The following is a 20,826-nucleotide window of genomic DNA, read 5'->3' as shown; positions in this document are numbered from 1 at the left end:
ACTAAAAGACACAGCCTACACAGACAAAAACTAGCCTAAAAGGTGTATATGGCTACATAGAGGTTCAAAAAAGATAAAAACAATAAATATAACACTAAAAGCATCCAAAGTAACTTTAGATACATGACTGGAAATATACAAAATTACTTTCAGTGGGGTGTGCTGGTAATTAACTATATGAGGTAATCACACTGAAACAAAAACTTAAAACAAAATGACAGAAAACAGAAGCAGAAAGATGTAAAATTACTACACAGACAACATTTCTTTAAAGAAAAACTAGCATTCAGTCATTCTGCCAGGTTCAGTATCTTTGTACAGTAGGTAGGTTTAATTTAATTAACTCCAGTGATCGGTTATTATCAATTAAAATCAACTTGGGAAGATCAGTTTCTGTGGAGTGAATATGACTCACCTGCTATAAAGCTGTGAACACAAACCTAAAACACAAATATAACTTTAGTTCAGGAGAGAAGACTGTGCAGATGCAGAATTTTAGGCTTTAATTGACGCAGTTAATTAACGAAAATCGATTACACCTGCGTTTGCCAGCTTAATTACCCTTTGGCAGCCTCCTCGTTACTTTAACATCTGATTATTATATGGACCAAAACAATTATTCAAGCTTTAGGACAAGTTTGGCAAAACTATCAACACGTTATCATGCCTTATCAGGATAACTCATTAACTTGTAGGAAATAAAGAAAAAAACACGCCATTGTCTACAATTATATCATCAAGCCAGAAACCCTGTTAAAACATTAAATTGTCGCACCGTTTCCTTGTTTAGTTAAAACGTGTTAAATAAATGCGAGGGCATTTTAAAGCTCTGCAAAAACTTCGAAGCTTACGAACATGTATGAGAAAGTTTCTCAGAGAAACAAATAAAAAAAGTACTCACAAGCAGGGTTAAACTGGACAGGAATAACCAGTGCATCCTGGAAAGACACAGCTGTTAGCTGGAGATGATAAAATCGGGTTATTTGGTGGTTTGAACGGGTCGTTTTACCTGATTTATGCGTCTTCTCATTTCAGTCGAGTCGTGTCCGTGAACGCACCATTCACTCTCTCCTGTGGACGGTTCGCTTTTTAACTTTAGTGAAGTCTGTCCTCCTCCTGAGTGTGCCAGAGGACAGCCCTTACTGAAGCTGCCTCCCTAGCATGAAGGCTGACTGAGACGAGACGAGAGGAGAGGAGAGAGGGTGTAACCTGCAGCCACAGGCAGAAGGTGGGCAAAGTAGGGTTCAGGGGCCCGTGGGTGAACTCCAGTGGGTAGTCTGACACTGGTATGCAGTTACTTAATCTAAACTTGGGCTAAAACATTGGCTGTAGGTAACACATCATGTGTCTGGAGAAAACAGTTGGCTTAATGTTTATTTACAATAAACATACTAATAATGCACATAAAGTACACACAGTATGAGGTTATGCTGCTAAAGAATTTCAGTAATTAATAAGGTCACTCAATGTGTACATGAGTCTTGGAACATGTTTATTAAACATATACAAATGCAGACAGTATGATATATAAGTGCAAAGTTCCAACTAATAAAAGCCCTTTTATATGTGCAGATCAGAGTATGAAGGAAATATATCGATACTTGACATAAGTTTTCTTTTCAAAATATAAAATGCACACGAACATGACAAAGGTTAAAACAGCGTTTTGTTTACATACATATAAGAAACCTAAAATATACATTTCTTTCCTGAGTGCAAACTATTTGATTATGGGTTATACAAAGCAGTCGTGTTTGTGCAGACGTGGGAACTAAAGGTGCCGTTATACAGAAGATGACGTGAACAGAAGGGAGTGAAAACATCTTGCATTCAATTTTATAAAACAGCGTACCAAAGCTGCTAGGTATCGAGGCGCTACATGTTTATATTTAGAAAATAAAAATATTAAAAATGCAGTTTTTAAGTGTTCTATTTTCCATTTCTTTGAGCTGATTATTCCTTATAGTGTTCATCCACCAACAGCTACTTTACTTTACTTTACTTTACACACTGATGAGTGAAGTCTTTGCTTCAGCTCACAAGTTTTTGCCCCACCAAGGCTGAAACCCTCGACATGGCTGCATTTACACCATGTTTAAAGCAACACAATTGTTCTTGTGGTTTTTACAAGACTGTAAATTACCTGCATGTGGATTCTGCACTAAGACTTCTCTACAGTGCATGTTTAAGGTTACAATTACTCAAAAGTTCAGCTAGTTAACTTATTCTTCTTCGTGGCAAAATAAACACACTTTTTTATTGTGAATTCCAAAAAAAAAAAAGTTAAAAAAACCCAAAACATTACACCCAGTGTGGGCTACTCTTCGGCACACCAGGAGCAAGGGAGTAAACCATCTTACTCACAACTCGATTTCTAACAACGCTGTGTGCTTTAGCTCGCTCTTTGGTGAACAAATCATTTTCTGTGCTCCTCTCAGAACTGCAGGAACTCCTGTTCTCCTCCGTCTCCTGTTGGCTCCAGGAGGAGGACGAGGACAAGGACTGGAGTGCAGAGTGGAGCCCGTCTCGTGCAGATACCACAGTCTGAAGACAGGGAAGCTGGAGCGACAGAGTCTCTGCGCCCTCCTTGGACAGACCGGTGATTAACTCATCAACAGCCTTGGCAGAAGAGGAGATCAGCTCTCTGCAGCTGCTGAGGTCGGAGTTGTTGCCTGGAGGGGGGGAAAAGCAGACCACTCAGGAACAAAAGGTAGTTTACAGCTTTAATAAAAACAAGTTCTAAAAACATAGGGTGATGGCACCTTCGAAAATATAATCTTCCATCCTTTCAATAATTCCACAGACACAGAGAAGGAATGCCATGGTGCACAGATGCTGTTATCACATGTAAACACGTCATTAAAAACTGTTTTTTTCTGCTGAATTTGTCAGTGGTCTGGAGCTGTATAGTGTCAGCTCCTGCCTGTCCATCCATCCATTCATTTTCTTTACCAGCTTTTCCTTTCCAGGTCGCAGGGCAGCTGGTACCCATCTCCACAGGACCACATGGAGACAAACAACCATTCAAGCTCTCACTCACACCAGAGTTACCAGTTAACCTAACATGCATGTTTTTGGTCTGCACCTCTTTGTAGTACCCGGAGCAAACCCACACATGCAGGGGAGAACATGCAAACTCCACCCAGAATGTCCGGGAGGCGAACCTGTGACCTTCTTGCTGTGATGCGACAGCGCTGACCACTTGCTTCGCCGCGCTGCCCCTAAATTCAGGGCGATTTCTCAGCTATGTGCGAGTCAAACACTTCACCTCGCAAGGCTGTAGACAAAGAGGAATGCAGCTGTCGGACTGCCTGGGTCAGCTGGAACAGTTTCCCTGATGTAGTCCTCAGTCTGTCCAGACGAGCAGCTGAGGCCTCCTCCTCCTCCTCCTCCTTCTTCACCTCCTCTGGGTTAGATTCCCTCTCCTGTTCGAAAACATAAACCCAACCAAAACAGCAAATAACGATCATGTAATGTAGAATAACACTGATATATGAACATACTTGCTTCTTTCCCTTCTGTTGTTTATATGAAGGCAAATCAACTTTAAAACTGGTCACAAGTTGCAGCTAAATGGTCAGTCAGTAACCCCCTTTTTCCTAGTTCAGTTCTCCTCTACACTCATAAATGCATTTACATCTGAGTTCAACTGAACCAGAGCACTGTGCTACATCTCTTTGCTCAAAGGACAACCAGACCGAGCTGCCAAGGGCCATAACTCTGCTTTATTATCGGAGAGGTGAAACGCTACCCCGCCTGTACGTGTCCATTACTGGTTAAACACAAAATGCTGCCACTTTGTGTGGCTAAGATAACTTCAAACAAGCCTGTTAGCTGTGACTTATGCCACTTCATTCAGCACATTCATTACATGAACGATCGTCGGGGGATGAGTGCAGAGAGATAAGCTTACAGAGCGCCGGGCTTTACAGGAGCAATAAAAGCTGAGTGGCATCTTTAACAGGGTTGTTGTGCGAGTGGGGTATTTAAACTTGTGTCGGGACGGAGGAATTGTTTCGGCTGAGCACGCATTCTGTCCTTCAGTCCTGGATTAACCAAGCAGGCACTGGTGCCTTCTCTGGTGAGGCTCACACCGCTGACTACATAGAAGTTGCTCCAATTTGACATTTCCACACTGCAGAAGGCAGAACGTTTTCCATTTCAAGACTTTATGAGCCCTTTTAGTATATGCTTATAACTCCAATTGAAGAAAATATATTTTTCTTACACAATAACTCATTACTTTTATGAAACAATGCAAAAAACAATAAAGTCTACTAGGGAGGGGTTTGCTGACACTTTCAACACTAGCTTTCTACTTCAAAAACTCAGAAACAAAATGACCTTTAAAACTGTTAGCACTGCTTGTCATATATACATGTTTGTGTTGCCAATACTCACCAAAATGTGGCACTGAATGTAGCTCTGCAGGGCACGGGCTAGATCGAGAACTTTCGATTTTAGTTTCTGCAGGACCTGGAAGCAGAGATGAGAGGAATCAAACGGAGGAAACTATCAGACAAAGGTTGATTTCTAAATGGGGTAAGACAGATTGTGAGACAAGACTAAAAAGAAATCCCAATGAAGACTAAAATCTGGACTTTGTTCCAACTTCTCATAAAGAACTGGGATGTCTTACTGGGTTTCTGGGATAGGCCAGCTGAGCCTCTCTCAGCATCCCCTTGGCGACGGCGAGGTTCTCCTCTAAGAGGGAGCAGACGCCCTTACTGGTTCCCTTCAGAAGACAACTCATCACTGACTGCTGAAAAGACAGAATTAATTTCATTAATTATTTATTGTTGTTATCAAGAACAATAAATAAAGAGTGCAAACCTCCATTAAGGCTATAGGATCATTAAAAACATTGTCGGATCTGGATCACGACCAAGATTTATTCCCTTGTTTTTGTGACAAGCCCAACATTTCCTAAAAATATCATTAAAATCTGTTTATTAGTTTCTAAGTAATCTTGCAAACACACAAACCAAAACTACTGAAAACCTAACCTCTTTGGCAGAAGCAATAAAATACAACGAAACAATACATTTCTGAGGATTTTGAGCAATGATTCCCAAAGTTGGGGTCGGGACCCCAATGTGGGTCACCCAACACCAAGTAGGGGTCCTTAGATAATCTCCAGATATCAACCTACAATTAAAAAACTAGTTTTTAATGATATATTTGCACCATAATTGTGACAGAGAATTGACATGCAAGTCATTTAATGATTTAAAAAATAACAAAATGGATGCTAAGACTGTTTGTGTTGTCATTATGCTCTTATTTAATAGGATCATCTGCACTTTTGGATGTTTAAACAGCCAACAGATGGGGTCACACTCCTTTGTCACTGTTATTTTATGGGTCGAAAGCTGAAAACTTTGGGAACCACTGATTTAGAGCCCAGTATACACACTACTGCATAAATACACTTGTTAGGTCCCTCAGTCTGTTACAGTCATACTGTGTATCAGAAAGTTCGTAGTTTGTATTTTGGTGTTATTTTCCTCTCAGTGCATGCATTAAATGCTTGACAGAGAAGCTGCAGTTCAAGTTTTTACCTTAAATTTAACTGAGCTTAAAACTAAAACCTGAACTAATAAACTGATTTCATTCAAACATTGCATTATTCTATTATTTATTATTAACTCATTTGGGAATGCTCCAAAATGAAACCTAGAAATCTTGCAGAATGGATTTTCTGTTGGTGCTTTGAAGGTTTATGTGGCTCAGATTCCATTTTTCACTGCCTGTGATGTGCTCTGCATGGTTGCTTCGACTGGATTTTGAGAAAAGGTTGAAAGGTTCAGTGAGAGTACAGATATAAGTGCAGTTGTTAGTTATAGTGTTTGATAAATATACAACATCTTTCGTTGCTTTCTCATCAAAAACTGCAGTTCATTCATCAACACAGTAACCGTTCAGGAGATTTTCTTATAATTAGTTTAACCAGAATAAAGATCTACAGCAGGGGCTTGATCGCAGAGCTTTAACAGGAGCAGGAGTATCTGGGTTACCTTGCCTGTGGGCTGCGAGCTCAGCCCCATGACGTTCAGCTGCATGCCTGTCACTGCTGCCAGCTGACCGAGTGCAAGCATGGCAGCATCCAGGCACTGACTGCTCTTCCTCCGTGCCTCTACCACCATTGACGTGATCTCAGATTCACAACCCTGGATAAGGAATAAAATATATATATATTTATTTTATTTTTTAAATCAAGTCAGCATAAACAAACAGGCCAAATTAAAATTGATTTATTAGCGAATCAATACAAACCAACACGACAGTCTGCAACATCCGAAGGGTCAGTAAATAAATTAAGATGGTGGAAAATATTAAAAAGCAGGACTGAGAGGTGAAAATTGCCTGTTTAGGTGCCCAGACTTGTAAGGAATTTAGATTTTCTTTCCATATATTCATGTTCTGCGTGGGGCTCAAGGCTGAGAATTCCCTCCGCTTCACAGACGGGCCTCAAACAGCTCAGAGCTAAGACCCGTCAATCAACTCTGCATTTTGATAAGCCGGCCCGTCTCCAAACTACGCCTAATTGTAACCATTTTGTCTGCTTAGACTTTGCACTCTTTCCAACTTCTAAATAAACAGAAGAAACTCCAGCATCAAGTCACTGCAGAGCCTTTCTTTTGTGGCGACGAGAGTGTGTGTGTGTGTGTGTGTGTTTACCTGAATAAGAATCTGGAAGAATCCTCCCATCTTCTTCACCTGGCTCTTGAGCTCTTCAGCAGTGGTGTAGAGCAAACCAGAGGAGGGTTTGACGTTGGCCAGCCAGTGCATGGTAACAAACACTGCACTCTCTATGGCTAACGTGGCCTTGACCAGCTCAGTTTGGGCTACAGAGTTACACACAAACACTGCGGAAGAAAACAAACACGAAAAAGTCTGATAAAGAGAATGCACATAACTGAACGAGTCAAACTGTAAGGAAGATGTAATGAAAGAGCAGTACTATCCTAAAACTCACCGTTGTCCTGACCGTCATCATCCAGGCTGTCATGCAGCTCAGATATGGTTTGGACGGCCTTGTACACCTGATTCAGATCTGAGATCAGCCTATCTGCAAGGCTCAACTCGGCCCCGCTGCAGCTACGCAACCGACCCACTGATTGGCCAATCAGCTCCTTGCAGATGCCAGGCGTGGCAGGGTTTGTGGTGCTGGACTGGGTGGTGGGAGGTCTGACCACACCCATCAACCCTAGGGGGGGGAAACATTTTTACAACACAGTCCTATTGTGAAAGTTTAACTCCAGCTTAGTCGTGTTTACATGGCATAAAAATCATAAAAATCAGTCACTGTAATTGTCAAAACTTGCCTAAGTTCAGTAAGTTGTTTTTTTTTATTGTTTTAAGTGTAAAAGTTCATTTTTGAGTTTCCTACCGGCAGACTGAGACGAACTGCTGAGGCTCTGAATTGGATGGACCCGGATCTCATAAAGACGCCCGGAGATTCTCCTACTCTTCAGAAGACTCCTGCTCCTGCAGTCCAACCAATCACAAGCTTTAAAAATACCTCCATGGCCTTCATAGACATTTAGTTATTGCTCTTAAGTGGATTCTCTCTATCACTGAAGCTCAAGTTTTTTTTGTGCCAACACTTTTCTCTCTCTCTCTGAACAGTGTCTGACTGCTATTATTTATATTCCACTGCGGCTGTAACGGGGCACTGACAGCCACAGAGTGCATTTACTCCGTTTAGAGTGAGCAGGACATCTTCAGCAGGCTTTTAATAAGGTTATTTAGATTTTAAGTGTTGTAATTTGGTGAGGATTTACATTAAACAGTAAAAATAATTTACTAGAAGCAAACCGAGAGATGGCAATGATTACAGCCCAGCGGCACACACAGTACGCACGATTTTACTGAAGTCAGAGAGAAAAGTGTGACAGGCCAACAGACTCTGTGCCATGTTTTAATTGGCCGGGTCTGGTAGTGATTTGGGCAGCAGCAGGAGCTCCCGCCAAAAACAACAAAGGTGTGAGAGGAAAAAGTTGGAGTTTCTGCATCGACAACAGGTGTGTGTGTGTGTGTGTGCGCGCGTTCTGTTTATGAGCTGTGAACTTCATTCTTTTTCCAAACGTGCTGCGCCTCGTCTTTTGTGGACATGAAATGAATAAACAGGGTGGAAAATATTCAGTGGGCAGCAATTTCATGACAGAAAAGCGGATGGGCTCAGAGTCAAACGTTTGTGCCAGGTTGTGAATTGCACTGTGGGAAACTGGGAGGAACTTGTGAAAATAACCAAATTCTTCGAAACTGTACATTTTCCATATACATACCTATTTGATTTTCCAAACACATCTTTTTTTTTCGAACACATTGTGCAAACTAAGAGTTTATCATAAGAACAGTAGATTCGTGGCCACTGGAGGACAGACTGCTCTGTCCTGATGGACAATTAGTGTTTCTGACAACTTTCCTTCCAGCTTGTTTTATGCAACTGTACAGGAACACCAACTGATCTCGGAAATTTTTAAATGCTATGAATTTAAGGTGCTAAAACGGGGGCTGAAGGATAGGAAGAAGAGCTGGATAATTACCTTCGGCGAGAGAAGGAGGAGGTGGAAGCCGAGGAGGCTGATATATCTTGCTCCCACTCATCATCAGGGTCATAAAACACATCGTCATCTTTAGAGGTGGAATCCCCCTGCGGAGAGTAAAGCACTGCTGACAAGCCCAGTCACACTTACTCAACTTAATGAGAAAAGCGCCGCAAAGTGAGGCGGCGTTCCTCTGTCAGGCATAAAACAAGCCATTCTGGATTGTAAATAAGGTCAAACGGCAGGGAAATTGGCAATTAAGTGGAGGTGATGTCAGTTTGTGAACATGCGGAATGAGGAAGAGAAGCTGGCTGTCTGAGTATGTTTTACTCAACAAACATTATGTATTATCCTACTGGAACACAGGTCAAATCAAATAAAGCTTTGCACAGCTTTTTATACATTCAATAAGCTACTTATGATAGAAGATTAGAGGATAATACATCCATATTCTTTCAAAATATAAACATCAGAGGCATCAATTTGTGTATTCCATATTATAACGACAAAGATTAATGGAGCCAACGTAAATTAAATATAAAATTTCTGCAACAGCTACAACATTTTAACTTTATGACATGTGCTACTTCTTCCTAACTTTCCATCTTGTCTTCAAATCTAAACAGAAACCTGCAGCCATTATGACTTCGGAAATCCAAACTGATTTCAAACCAAACCTGCTCGAGGTCCCTCATGGCTGCCATGTTGTTGTGGAACTTGTCCAGGCTCCAGAAAGTGGTGATTCCCAGCTTCGTGTTCTGAACTTGCACCTGTAGACCACCCCTGTCGGGGTCCTCGCCGACCAAGCTTTCATGTCTGAAACAGAAGAAAAATGGCATGAACGCTGGCTGATCTGATCTCAGTGAAAACACAAAAAAAAAGCCTGTTCTGCTGCAAACAGGGATCGTAGGAGAAGCCACGACCTTAAAATCCACAGAAGATTTGTTGAATATTGTTGCATTTGGAAGCAACAATATTCAACAAAAAATAATCATATGTAAACTTCTCCCGTTTGGATTTCCCACCTGCTGAAAATGGTGTTTTTCTTCAGTTTAACACTGATTTTATTGGCCTCTTCAATCATCAAGGACAGCTTCATGGCATCCCACTGTGGAGAGGCTGAAACAGAAAGAAATGATCTCTACATTAAGAGCACTTAACTCAACTGTACACTGCTGTGCTAAATTTCCCTTTTAAGAACTTTTTAAATATTTTCTTAAGCAAATATTTGTTGTAACACAAGGTGCAGGCAGCTTCCGAACTTAAAAGAAAAAAAAAATCACCATTTTGAGGAGTTTTATTCTCCCTCAGAGCTCGTTTTTTCTGCATCTCCTCCAGCTCCACGCTGATCTTCTTCTTCTCTTCCTCGAGGGCCTCGACAATCTTTGCTTGGCATACTCGATGTTCCTCCATAGCCTGCATTGAGTCATCCCAACATAAACAATATTAAAAACCACCAGGCCATAACATTCAGCAGAAGACATCCCAAGAGGCCCCTTGGTTAAACACAAAACCAGGAGTCAGCATATGTAGGCCACTAAAGTTTGTTTCTGTACACAGAAATCACCAGAACATGAAACGGTGTTCTTATTAGATTACATTATTATTATTATTAGATGAAATGTGCTGTGTGTGCAAGATCACTGATAGAAGATAAGTTAATTTTTTTCAGACTAGATCTCAGAATGTAGGAGTTATAGATATAGATAGATTGCAAAAACATCACATGAACCCAGTCCGTTAAAGTCTGTCTAAATGAAGAGAAGGACATGAAGTTGACCTGTGTTTCCATGTGGAGACGGAGGCGTTTCTTCTGGGTGTCCACCTCCTTCTGCAGCTCCAGCTTGGCCATTCTGAGCTCCTCCATCTGGCTGGCCACCCTCTGCTGGTCCACCTCCTGCCGATGCTTCCGCTCGTTTTCCTCAGTCTGAAAACAATTACACATTTATACCGGAGCTGATGGCCGCCACTAAAAGGTGCGGGGCTGAGGAGCTGCAGAAGTCCTGTAATCAGGCAGAACAGTTCAGACAGATTCAATAAAATGTAATATAATTCTACTACAGTGCATTTTTTTAATCTTCCTTTTTCTAAACTCTGGTGGTATACTGACCTCTAATGGCTGCAACTTAAGTAGAATGAACTGCCTACTACAGGACAACATGCATAAAGAAAACTACAAATGCCTGGCAAGAATAAAAGAAAAATCATAAGAAAATTGCATAAATAGGTATAATTTTTCATAAATAAAATATAAATAGGTTAAACTCTACCAGTTCTCTCTCCAGGGCTCGGATCCTGTTTTCATAAAGAACTTTCTGGTCAGAAAGCTCTTTCTGAGCCACTTCTTTTGCCATCTGAATTCCCTGCATCATCTCCTCTTTTGCCTTTAAATGGGCCTCTTCAATTTCAGCCTCGAGTCTGAGAAGCACAAAAATGGTTTAAACTTCTTTCTTTTTTTAAAAAAAATTAATAATTTACAAAAAAGAATTAAATTAAAATGAAGACTAAGCGTCCCAGCAGAGTGGGATTTGCATTTACCTCCATTTAAAAAGCACTTATAACACTTACTTTGCTCTCTGAGCTGCCAGTAATTCGTTTTTGGCAAACTCAAAGTCTTTCTGACCGTCGCCGGCGCTTGTCCAGCACGACACACGCTTCCCAGACTGCACCTCGGCTGGATGATTAAAGCGGAAGTAGTGGTCCCCGCCGAGGATAACCCTGTCACCCTGGACACCACACAAACGGTCCAAGATAAGACGTGAAACTGATTCATGTAACCTTCGGAGTCGAGTTTGATTTGCAGCAAGTCGTGCGAGATAACGAGATAACGTAACCACCTGAAGTTACTGTAATGAAAAGCTACTCACATGATGCAGGACAGTGGAGTCAGAGATGAGGTTCCCGTTTACAAACGTCTTGGCATTGTCCATAGGAGTGATGCTGACAGTGTTGTGGATGTTGGATATAACACTTTAAAAGAAAATGAAATGTGAGCATTATTTTCAAATACTTGCTGGACATTCAGCTAAATACTGTTTGAGGTTCCGTTCCCACCAGTGCTGGTCAGCAATGAGGGCTCCGGTGAGCTGGATGTCATAAGTGGAGCCCGGTTTGAGCTTGCCTACGGTGGTCCTGCCCTCTTTGATCATGTAGAGCAGCATCTCAGACAGCTGAGGGTCCTCGTTCAGGTTCACCAGGTTGGGAAGACGGTTGTCCACTTTGAAGGTCACGCCTGCTTTCTGAGCGGACAGGGTGAGAAGTCTTTACAGAGACGCGCCTCTCCGCTCTTCTCCGGCGCAGATTTAGGTTTGTCATTTTAAATCAGGTTTTATGGTCGCGCAAATGAGCAAATAACGAACGAGCACAGCTGTGCGTAGAGAATTAAAAGAAAAAATACCTGCAACTCTTTGGTCTCTTCACGTTTACGGACTTCGGCTTGCTCGAGTTTTTCTCTCCATGCCCTGCCAGAGAAAAGAAGACACCAAGTTCTTCCATTTCCTTACAGCCTTACTAACTCTAAATCCACCCAAAAAAGCAAACTGTCGATTTCAGGATTATATTGGATCAACAGAAATCTGAGCAGGATTTGAATTTTCTCTGTGATGCTGACCGGTTGGCCTCAGCCATCTCCCTCTCCTGCTGACAGAGTTTGTTCTTCAGGGTGGTGATCTCCTGCTGGAACATTCGGACTCTCTCCGGCTCGACGCCCAGAGAGCTCATCTGGGCCGCTCGCAGTTTCTCCACCTCTGCCTTCAGCTCTGAAACGCACAAAAGGCAGGGCCACGTTACTTTCGAAGCAAACCTAAACCGAGCAGCTTTGAGCCAACGTCGGGTCTAAATACGCAGAAAGTCACACTGAAAAGAGGTCACAGAGATATTCAGATTTTCTCAGCGACTGACGCTGATTTACTGCAGGACATTGTCCTAACGTCGACGAGCCTCGCACTGACCGGTAACAGAAGATGAATCTACGGCAAGAGCTCCCCTTAGTGCTAAAAATGTCAAACAGCACCGAGGCGATCTTATGAAAAATAATACTTGCACGACAGTTAGCCGCTACATGCAACTGACAGTGCATAAATATGGGCAGGAAGCAAGGTTAGGGCCATGCTTTCATTTCATCTGCAAAGAGTAGGAGGTGGTGATGGATAAGTGTGAGGACAGGAAGGTCTGAGGGACAGAAGGAGAAGGAAGCTGCAGACAGAAAGAAACAGGAATACAAAAAGATGTTAAAGCGGGAATCAAATATAGAGATAAAAAAGGAGCTACAGAATGAAGTTAGTTTGTGTACATAAATGTAATTACACCACTGATGTGTTTTAAACAGTGTGGTTGTTTTCCTTGTTTATAAAGTGCGTTGCAGCTGCACAGATAAGACAAAAAGATAAATAAATAAAATCTGATGAAGCAAAATTGTTGAATTTCAAGTTAGCCTGGTGCTGATATCACCTGAGACTGATGGTGTCCCAGAATGAATGATAACCTGACAGGAAACAACAGAGAAACTCAACTATAACTTCTATTAGCATTAAAAAAAAATCTATTTTTAAGGCCCAGATTGGTAGGTTGTGTGGATAAATAAAATTTAAAAAAAAAAGACCAACTTGAATGTATAAGTTAGACATGTCTGACCTCTGATGAGCTTGGCATTGGTGTCTTCGTTGACCTTGGCCACGTTGATGATGGTGCGGGCCTGCTGGGCGTAACGCAGCGTGCTCAGGCTCTCCTCCACGCTGCTGCCCGCCGGGCTCACCGTCGCGATCATCGCCGTCTTGGAGTTGCCACCGAGGCTCTCTTTCAACAACCTGCGGAAAGAAAGTAAAATAAGACTTTATCACAAAAAAAAACGCCTTCTCAGTTTATTTTAATGTCTCCATTTCCAATTAATTTCCTTTATCCCTGGGGATGTTTCTGTTTCTCACTCACCATGTGAGAACGGACTCTCTGTACGGGATGAAGACCGTCTTCCTGGTCAGTACCTGCTCTGATAAGGCAGAGATGACCTTTCCGAGTGTTAGCAGTGATTTATTGATGCTAGCACCCTCCTGTAACGACAAAGACCAGGCTTTACCCTTTTTTGAATAAATGTTTTTAAAAAAGCTGCTAGAACTCAAACACGTTTCATTCTTTTTTTAAATGAGGTAAGAAAAAGCTGATAACTAATAATGTCAATCACAAATTGCAGAGCCTAAACTAACTAACAAGAAGAAAAAATAAAACACACACACAATAAAATTACCAACGCAACAAGCAGAGAAACTGTCGAACAACAACGAATGTGTGTGAGTGTGTGAGTGCGTACCTTGAGTCTGTCTCCACTCGTCTGGGCCGAGTTGCAGCGCTCGCTGCCAGCGAGATCGACCAAGTTGATCCTGCTGGTGATGCTGTGGTCGTGCTCCTCTCCCTCCACAAACTCGGTCTGGACACATGCACACGCAGATTCTCAGCTACTTCGTGACAAACGGCGGCGTAAAGAAATGGCAAAGTTCAGGAAAACCGACCTTCATCTGGGTCATAACCAGGGTGAAGACCGAGTGCGATCTGGAGCTCTTGTCATTCATTCCTGTTGCCGCCGTAGCTCTCTGCTTGTTACCCAGCTCCAGCCAGCCCTAAAACAACAACAACAAAATATATTGTCCCATTTAAACATTTAAACCCATCAATCTCAGGATAAGAAGGGAAAAAATATCCTAACAGTAAATTTGCCCACCTTAATATCATTGTAAGAGCTCACCACATTTCTGAAAAGCAGCAACAAAACGAGTCATTCTGTTAAACATTTGGTTCAGAAATGATCTTCTGGTTTGTAATGAAACGTGACGAAGCTGAAAAACTAAAAGCTTTTCTTACGCAGAAAGGTCAGCAACATATGGGCCATGAACCGGATGCTCCCTCACTCTCAGCTGAAAGAGAAAACAAATACGTTCGTCTTTTTCCCCTCAAATTATTCAGGCCTAAAATCAACATATATCCTTGGGGTGTTACGAGAAATATCAATTTGCTTACTATAATGTTAAACAAATATTATCTGTCACAGTTAGAAGTACAAATTCTAGCCTTTCAGTACTTTTTTCCCAGCTGTTTCTAGCATTCAGGAGTAATTTTCAGTAATAAGACTTACGGGCATCCTCCTCTGGTTGGGCTCCTCTCTGGTCACCAGCAGGTCGTGGATCTTCTCATTATACACTTCAAAGTAGCTCATCTCGACGTGACACTTCACCTGAAGTGTGAAAACATATAAAAGCAGAAGTCTGAACAGTTGTGGAAGGAAAAAAAAAAAGGATTGTTTAACTAACAGTGGAGGCTTCTGTGTGCTATATTACCTCTTCATCTTCCATGGAGGCCAGTCTCAAAAACAGCTCCTGGCAGAAACGAGGGATGACCCCCGCCTGCTCCTCGAAGCCCATCATCCTGCATGAAAACCATTTTATATAAACTGGGTGCCAGTTTCAAAACCAGAATGAACTCTTCCTGCACTAATGGGGGGAAATAAGAAGGCGCAACGACACAAAGAATACCCACGTGTAGGATTTTCCAGAACCCGTTTGGCCATAAGCAAACAAGCAGGTGTTAAATCCTTCAAAGGCCCTCAGCAGCAGAGGCTCGGCCAGTGTCTCGTACACCGTCTTCTGGCTGGCGAAGCCGGGCTCGCTGTCGTCCACCGAGCAGAACGAGAAGTCATATGTGAAGCAGTAGCTCTGTTTGGACTCAGGATGCTGGACAAGCGTCTCCTGACCGTTCATGTAGATGACCTGCGAGGCCTTCTCTGTTTTCTCTCTGGGACAGAGGAGAACATTTTTAGTGACAGTTTCAGAAAAAGTTAGTAGTTCTTTCAAAAACTTCAACTAGATATTTTTGCTTTGTTTTTATTTTTTACTGAAAACACACATATTCAGGTTTATACACAGTCTAATGTTAAAAAACAATGCCCTGCAGAGTTCTAAGACACTCATATTGTCATGCTCAGGGGTTTGATCCCACCTCTGCCACCGTTTGCAGTGACACAGGCAGGAAAGACCCAGTTTGTTGAATGATATGAGAAATGTCCCAACAGAAAGAAAGTTTTTTTGTTTTGTTTTTTTAGTTCTGAGCTCATCTTCTGCAGTAGACAGACTGATGACAAACCTGGCACTGAAAGGTCGGACTCGGACAGCCACGGTCACCGCACTGTTCTCCATCTTAAATGAGTCCTGCTGCCGCACACCCTCACCGGGGTGGATCAGGGGCTGTTCCGTGGATGTCCTTGCCACGGTTCTCTCTGGCTTTGCGCTTGAGGTGGCCGTCTTTCTCTCCAGCACCGCGGTGTTGGGCTTGTGCGCACCTGTTGCCGCCTTGCAGAGGCGCGGGGCAGCCGCGGGGGGCGCTCTGGCGTCTCCAGCTTGGTGCGCTCGGCTCCGGGGCCTCTCCGGACTCGCGCGCTTGACTGCCGCCGGTTTTGGAGCTTCTTTGCTGGCCAGTTTCTCGAAAACGTCTCTCTTGGCCGCGATTTTTTCAAACGGAGTCTTTCTGGTGGGGGTTCTAAAGGTCTGGGCACGGTCGTCGAGGAGGTGCCTGGCTGCGGAGGAAGATGGCGTCTCTCTTTGCGCACACCTGGCCTGCGTTTGAGCTGCCGTCTTGGGGGCAGGTTCTCTTAAACTCGCTGACCTAAATAACCCAGGCGTCCTGCCGTTCGGTTCTCCCAGGACCTTTGGTGTGGGTTGTTGGCCAGTGCCGCTGACCCCACGCTGCCCACGCGTGCTTTTATCCATCATGGAGGGCGTCCTGGTCCTGCGCTGCAGGGTCAGCCTCTTCTCCGGAGCCGGGGTGCTGCTGTGGCTGCCGTCAGTCCCCGTCTCCTCTCTCGTTCTTTCGGCCCCGGTCTTCCTCCTCGACCTCCTCTGTAAGGTGAGTCGGCCTCTGTGAGGAGTCTGCTGCCCGCTGCCGCCCTTTGACGTCGCAGAGACGACATAAGTCCTGTTCACACCATGACGACTCTTCTCGGACGTCCTGCTGACTTCACACGCAGATTCCGCGCTGGATATGTCGCTCGTTCCCAGAGAAAGCGGCTCCGTCGACTTTAGCTCTGCTGGACGCTCTCTCCCGGGTGTCCTGGACGTTGATGATGATATTAAATGGTCATAAATCGCCGTATGCTTCCTCGCTTGTACGCTAAATATCGACATGATGTTGGAGATTAGCAGAATAACGGTAACTGAAATCTGACTGATCTATCTACTATAATAATTAACATTGAAAACTAAAACCGAAGCAAGTACGAGTTCTGATGTTAGTTAAAAGTGAGTTTAAATCCATTTGGATAAAATAATAGCTATAATACACACTAACACGTCGCTACTTGTGTCTGTTATTGTTTATCCCGATCGCTTCCGCCTTCGCCCGCTTCAATTTCAAATCGGCTTCGTCAGAGGCTTCTGATTGGCTGAAAGTCTCTGGAATAATTACGTCACACTTTGGCGGAGACCTGCAGTAAACTGAACTAACGCTAGATGGCAGCACAAGCAAAGTAGTAACTCCTGTTTGTAATGTCTTACAAAACAACCCAGAAAAAATGTCTTTTTTATTTATTTTATTTTTTTTTTGCAAACATAACACAAACTGGACATTTAGCATTTACTCAATAAATAAAAAACATCTGTAAAGAAATAATTAGAAAATGTGTCTACTTCTTGCGACGATCATGTTTTCTAATGATGTCTAGGAGGTTGTTCTTGGTAACCAGTGTGTCGTCAGATCCAGTCTTGTTTTTCTGTCTCTCCCTCCTCTGCTGCTCATAAAGGTGTGGTGAGTTTAGGAGCTGAGGGGGCAGGATGGACCCAGTGGGTTGGACTCTGTTCACCACCTCCAGAAAAAGCCTTTTGTTGTTGTTGTTTAGGAAAGTGATTGCTGTTCCCCTGTGTCCCAGTCTTCCTGCTCTGCCCACCTGGAAGGGGGGGAGAAACAAATCACAATTAAACCAATAACCAGGTTTATTAAATGTGAAGCCAGGTTATTTTGAAGTCTTGCTATTGTGTTTGTTTTTGTCACCCACAGTTGTTTTGAATATTGTACCAAATATAACTGTTTGTCATGTATATAAAAATGAACAGAAATAAAGCTGTTTAAAAAAAAAAAAAAAGTGAAAATAATAATTTTGTTATGAATTTCTGTGCAAAGAGTTTACACACTCAATTATAATTATGTATCGTAACTTAAAGTTCTTGTGATCGATTTTATAACCAACAAAGATTGAGGTAATCCATTGCATTGTTTAACGAACCTGGTGAACGTACTCATCCATTGTGTTTGGCATGTCAAAATTAACCACCAGTCTGACATTGACCAGGTCAAGTCCTCTACCCAGGACCCCAGTACTGACTACCACTTCAAACCGTCCATCCAGGAGACCCTGAAGAAACAGCAAAACACTGTTTTTTTAAAAAGCTAATCCACATTTATTAATCTGATACACAATATATATATCTATACTTCTATTATTAGACATTAAAGTGGACAGTTAAAAGGTTCACAACAAAATGAGCATATAATATTATACACTTAGTGCAATTTGCTCTGAGAAAATATGCCAAAATGTCAATTTTGCCCCCATCTTGTGTAGGTATTAACATTTTTTAATATGCTATTTTAATCGGGGTTCTTTTGTCTTTTTCGTGTTATCCCGCACTTTTTTTTTGTTTGTTTCTTTGAATAAAAGTTTTACATCATGACAATTTTATAAACAAAACAAAGATGGAAATCGGTGGTTTAAATGTTCTTTTCATACTAATATAATAATCCAGAGTCAGGCTGTTTGTGATCTTCAAGATACATCTTTTAATTGGGGAGCTGCACTGTTTCCTACAAATATGGGAGATGGGAGCGTTTTTAATCGTCCCACTTGCATATGCATATCCTCCCAGCCACCACTCTCACCTTGAGGATACGGTTGCGTTCCATCTGGCTCTTGTCAGAGTGGATTGCCACAGCATTGAGGCCCGTCACCTTGGCAACCGCCTCACAAAGCAGATCAGCGCCCAGTTTACAGTCCACAAACACCACAACTGGAGGTTGGTACAGTTTGCTGTCCTAGAATGTCAAAAGTAACAAACAAGCAGAGAGGGATGCTTTTTTATTAATTCCTCATACAGTTATTGAAGTAACTGTTAGGTCAGCATCTTAGAAAATGATTATATAAGAAGTAAAAAAGATCAAAACCCTCCAGCAATAAAATCAATGACTCTCCGGTAAGCAACACTCACTCACATCAGGTTTTCTACTTAATATTCTTTGTAAAAAGATCACAATAATCTACACAACTACAGTTTGTGTAAATAAAAAGTATAAATCAGCCAATATAAAGTTTACAACAACAGTGGAGCGACAGCTCTCCTTTTCACAGAAAATTAGTGGTTCCACACACCTAAAAAGCATAAATATATATATATATATATATATATATATATATATATATTGCCCACAGCAGTAAAAAAGGGGAGTAATAATGATCACTTTTAGTCTGAAAATACAGTTCTTGCTTTAATTTAGACTTATTTTCAAACAACTATTAAATAAACTGTGATATAAATGATGCAATATTTATTTCAGTTTTTTTTTTTCCTGAATCATATCCACCAGAGTTTTTGTTTTCTGACCCACTCACATCCGCTTTAAAGTCTTTTTACACTTTATGCTGAAATAAAACAGCTATCATTCACAACTTCATTAAAATAAATAATACAGTCCATACAGTTAAAAGGTGGGGTCTCTTATCAGTTCATCTGTAGTCTGAAGCTACGTTTTCCACATGATTAACTTGAGCAAATCTCTCTTTTCTTGTTTTGTATAAACAATGAGGGCCATAGCTGGAATTCTTGACTGCAGTAATGGCTGCCTAAACACAGCGGTGTGGGGGAACTGGTTGTTAGGGTTTCAGGAATTTATATCTTTAAATGCCAATTAAAGAAAACACCAAGCTTGTACCAGTGCTCTCTTAGACTTAAACATAAACAAAGCAAACAAAAGCTGATGTAAAGTTCATTTCTATATCAAATATTTTGTGGTTATCTAGGGTCTAACTTGATCTTACTGATAAAAAACCAACTAACTAGAGAAACCTGAAATTATTATTTTTCTTCCCTTTAAAACACTTCCCAAACCACAGGTAAAAGTATGTCTTACATTAAGAATCTCAAACAGCTTCTTCTTCTTGGAGGGTTCTTCTACCCAAAGCAGGATCTGCCTGACGTTGGCGCAGGGCTGATTCTTTTCACCGATAGCGATGCGTACGGGGTCACGGACCAGCCGGGCAGCCAGCTCCTCCGTCCCCGCTGGGATGGTGGCCGACGCCAGCAGAGTCTGGTGGTCTTCGGGAACTTGCTCCAGGACCTCCAGCACTTGCTGCTGGAAGCCCATCTTCAGCATGGTGTCGACCTACGGGACACACCGAGAGATTCCTGTTCCAACTGGCCTGAACATGAACGCAGCTCAGTGCTTACTTCACAACTAATCATAGTGAATACATTTCCATCCATTTAAAATCTTACTTCTAACATACAAAGCTCCACCTTACTTTAAAGATCTTATTGGTCCATATTTTCCTAACAGAGCACTTCGCTCTCAGACTCTCAGCAGGTTTAACTGTGGTTCTTGGAGTTTCTAAAAGTAGAATAAGAGTCATCAGGCTCCTCTTCCTTGCTCTACTGTAATTATTTTTATCATTAACATGTTTTTCTTTGCCTGTCTTCCAATAGAAACGACACCAGGACGAGTCATTCTGGGTTTGTCTGCGTCTCTTTCCTGTCCTCTCAAACTCCAGCCAGTCGAGGCAGATGGCCGCTCGTCCCGAGCCTGGTTCTGGTTCTGGTTCTGCTGGAGGTTTCTTCCTGTTAAAAGGAAAGTTTTGCTTTCCACAGCTGCCAACGTGCTGCTCAGGATGGGAGACTGCGATGAACTGAAGATTCAACACAATCTGCTGGCTTCCTTAGAGAACTTTTAACTGACTTTCATAATGTACCGTACGGGAATGTTTCTGTACAGAGCCCGGAGACGACTTTTGTTGTGACTTGGCGCAATATAAACAACCTGAAATGAATCCATGAATTTCAAACACTGGGAAAGTTTTAGGTGCTGAACAAATGTGAATTTCCTTAAGTTGCCATACCTCATCAACCACCACAATATTCACTTTGTTAAGTTGCAGCTCTTTCTGTTTCAGGATTTCAATGAGTCTCCCAGGCGTAGCGATGACAATCTGAGCGAGAACAAAAGAAGAACACAATGATGGGGGGGGGGGGGGGGG

The 20,826-nt window shown here is 42.2% G+C and overlaps 3 protein-coding genes across 10 annotated transcripts in view; all 3 read right to left on the bottom strand.

The window, feature by feature from the left end:
• LOC108234274 (adhesion G-protein coupled receptor D2) overlaps positions 1 to 1,210 on the bottom strand; it is a 68,394-nt gene extending 67,184 nt beyond the window's left edge. For 2 of the 6 annotated variants that reach the window (XM_037974225.1, XM_037974224.1), the window contains exons 1-3: positions 1,010 to 1,210; positions 902 to 938; positions 416 to 440 (exon numbers count right to left, since the gene is read on the bottom strand). In XM_037974225.1, the coding sequence (XP_037830153.1) occupies positions 416 to 440; positions 902 to 937 (61 nt within the window). In that variant the 5' untranslated portion in view covers position 938; positions 1,010 to 1,210. The remainder of the gene's footprint in view (positions 1 to 415; positions 441 to 901; positions 939 to 1,009) is intronic. The other 4 variants (XR_005232817.1, XM_037974223.1, XM_037974222.1 and 1 more) reach the window with 4 other exon arrangements.
• Positions 1,211 to 1,471: 261 nt separating this feature from the next.
• On the bottom strand, positions 1,472 to 16,928 carry kif14 (kinesin family member 14). 2 transcript variants are annotated; one of them, XM_017413447.2, is made up of 29 exons: positions 15,678 to 16,928; positions 15,075 to 15,329; positions 14,876 to 14,963; positions 14,674 to 14,772; positions 14,403 to 14,455; positions 14,263 to 14,293; positions 14,054 to 14,161; positions 13,855 to 13,971; positions 13,479 to 13,597; positions 13,185 to 13,357; positions 12,163 to 12,310; positions 11,950 to 12,013; positions 11,607 to 11,791; positions 11,420 to 11,522; positions 11,121 to 11,278; positions 10,823 to 10,970; positions 10,333 to 10,479; positions 9,836 to 9,968; positions 9,578 to 9,671; positions 9,230 to 9,368; positions 8,553 to 8,659; positions 7,394 to 7,491; positions 6,980 to 7,210; positions 6,682 to 6,869; positions 6,018 to 6,170; positions 4,640 to 4,762; positions 4,402 to 4,476; positions 3,269 to 3,425; positions 1,472 to 2,672 (listed from the first exon to the last, which is right to left on the bottom strand). In XM_017413447.2, the coding sequence occupies exons 1-29, from the start codon at positions 16,712 to 16,714 to the stop codon at positions 2,302 to 2,304; spliced, it is 4,902 nt and encodes a 1,633-aa protein (XP_017268936.1). In that variant the 5' UTR covers positions 16,715 to 16,928; the 3' UTR covers positions 1,472 to 2,301. The 2 variants fall into 2 exon arrangements, with proteins under 2 accessions (XP_017268936.1, XP_017268937.1); XM_017413448.2 differs by having other exon boundaries at positions 4,640 to 4,759.
• A 175-nt stretch (positions 16,929 to 17,103) lies between these two features.
• ddx59 (DEAD (Asp-Glu-Ala-Asp) box polypeptide 59) overlaps positions 17,104 to 20,826 on the bottom strand; it is a 5,850-nt gene continuing 2,127 nt past the window's right edge. For both annotated transcript variants that reach the window (XM_017413457.3, XM_025005334.2), the window contains exons 4-8: positions 20,689 to 20,778; positions 19,707 to 19,958; positions 18,462 to 18,614; positions 17,809 to 17,937; positions 17,104 to 17,472 (exon numbers count right to left, since the gene is read on the bottom strand). In XM_017413457.3, coding sequence (XP_017268946.1) covers positions 17,212 to 17,472; positions 17,809 to 17,937; positions 18,462 to 18,614; positions 19,707 to 19,958; positions 20,689 to 20,778 — 885 coding nt within the window. In that variant the 3' untranslated portion in view covers positions 17,104 to 17,211. The remainder of the gene's footprint in view (positions 17,473 to 17,808; positions 17,938 to 18,461; positions 18,615 to 19,706; positions 19,959 to 20,688; positions 20,779 to 20,826) is intronic.

Source organism: Kryptolebias marmoratus, linkage group LG24 (assembly GCF_001649575.2).
Source record: "Kryptolebias marmoratus isolate JLee-2015 linkage group LG24, ASM164957v2, whole genome shotgun sequence".
NCBI classification, from domain to species: Eukaryota; Metazoa; Chordata; class Actinopteri; order Cyprinodontiformes; family Rivulidae; genus Kryptolebias; species Kryptolebias marmoratus.
Note: the sequence above shows the minus strand (reverse complement) of the source record. Positions and strands in the feature narration are given on the sequence as shown.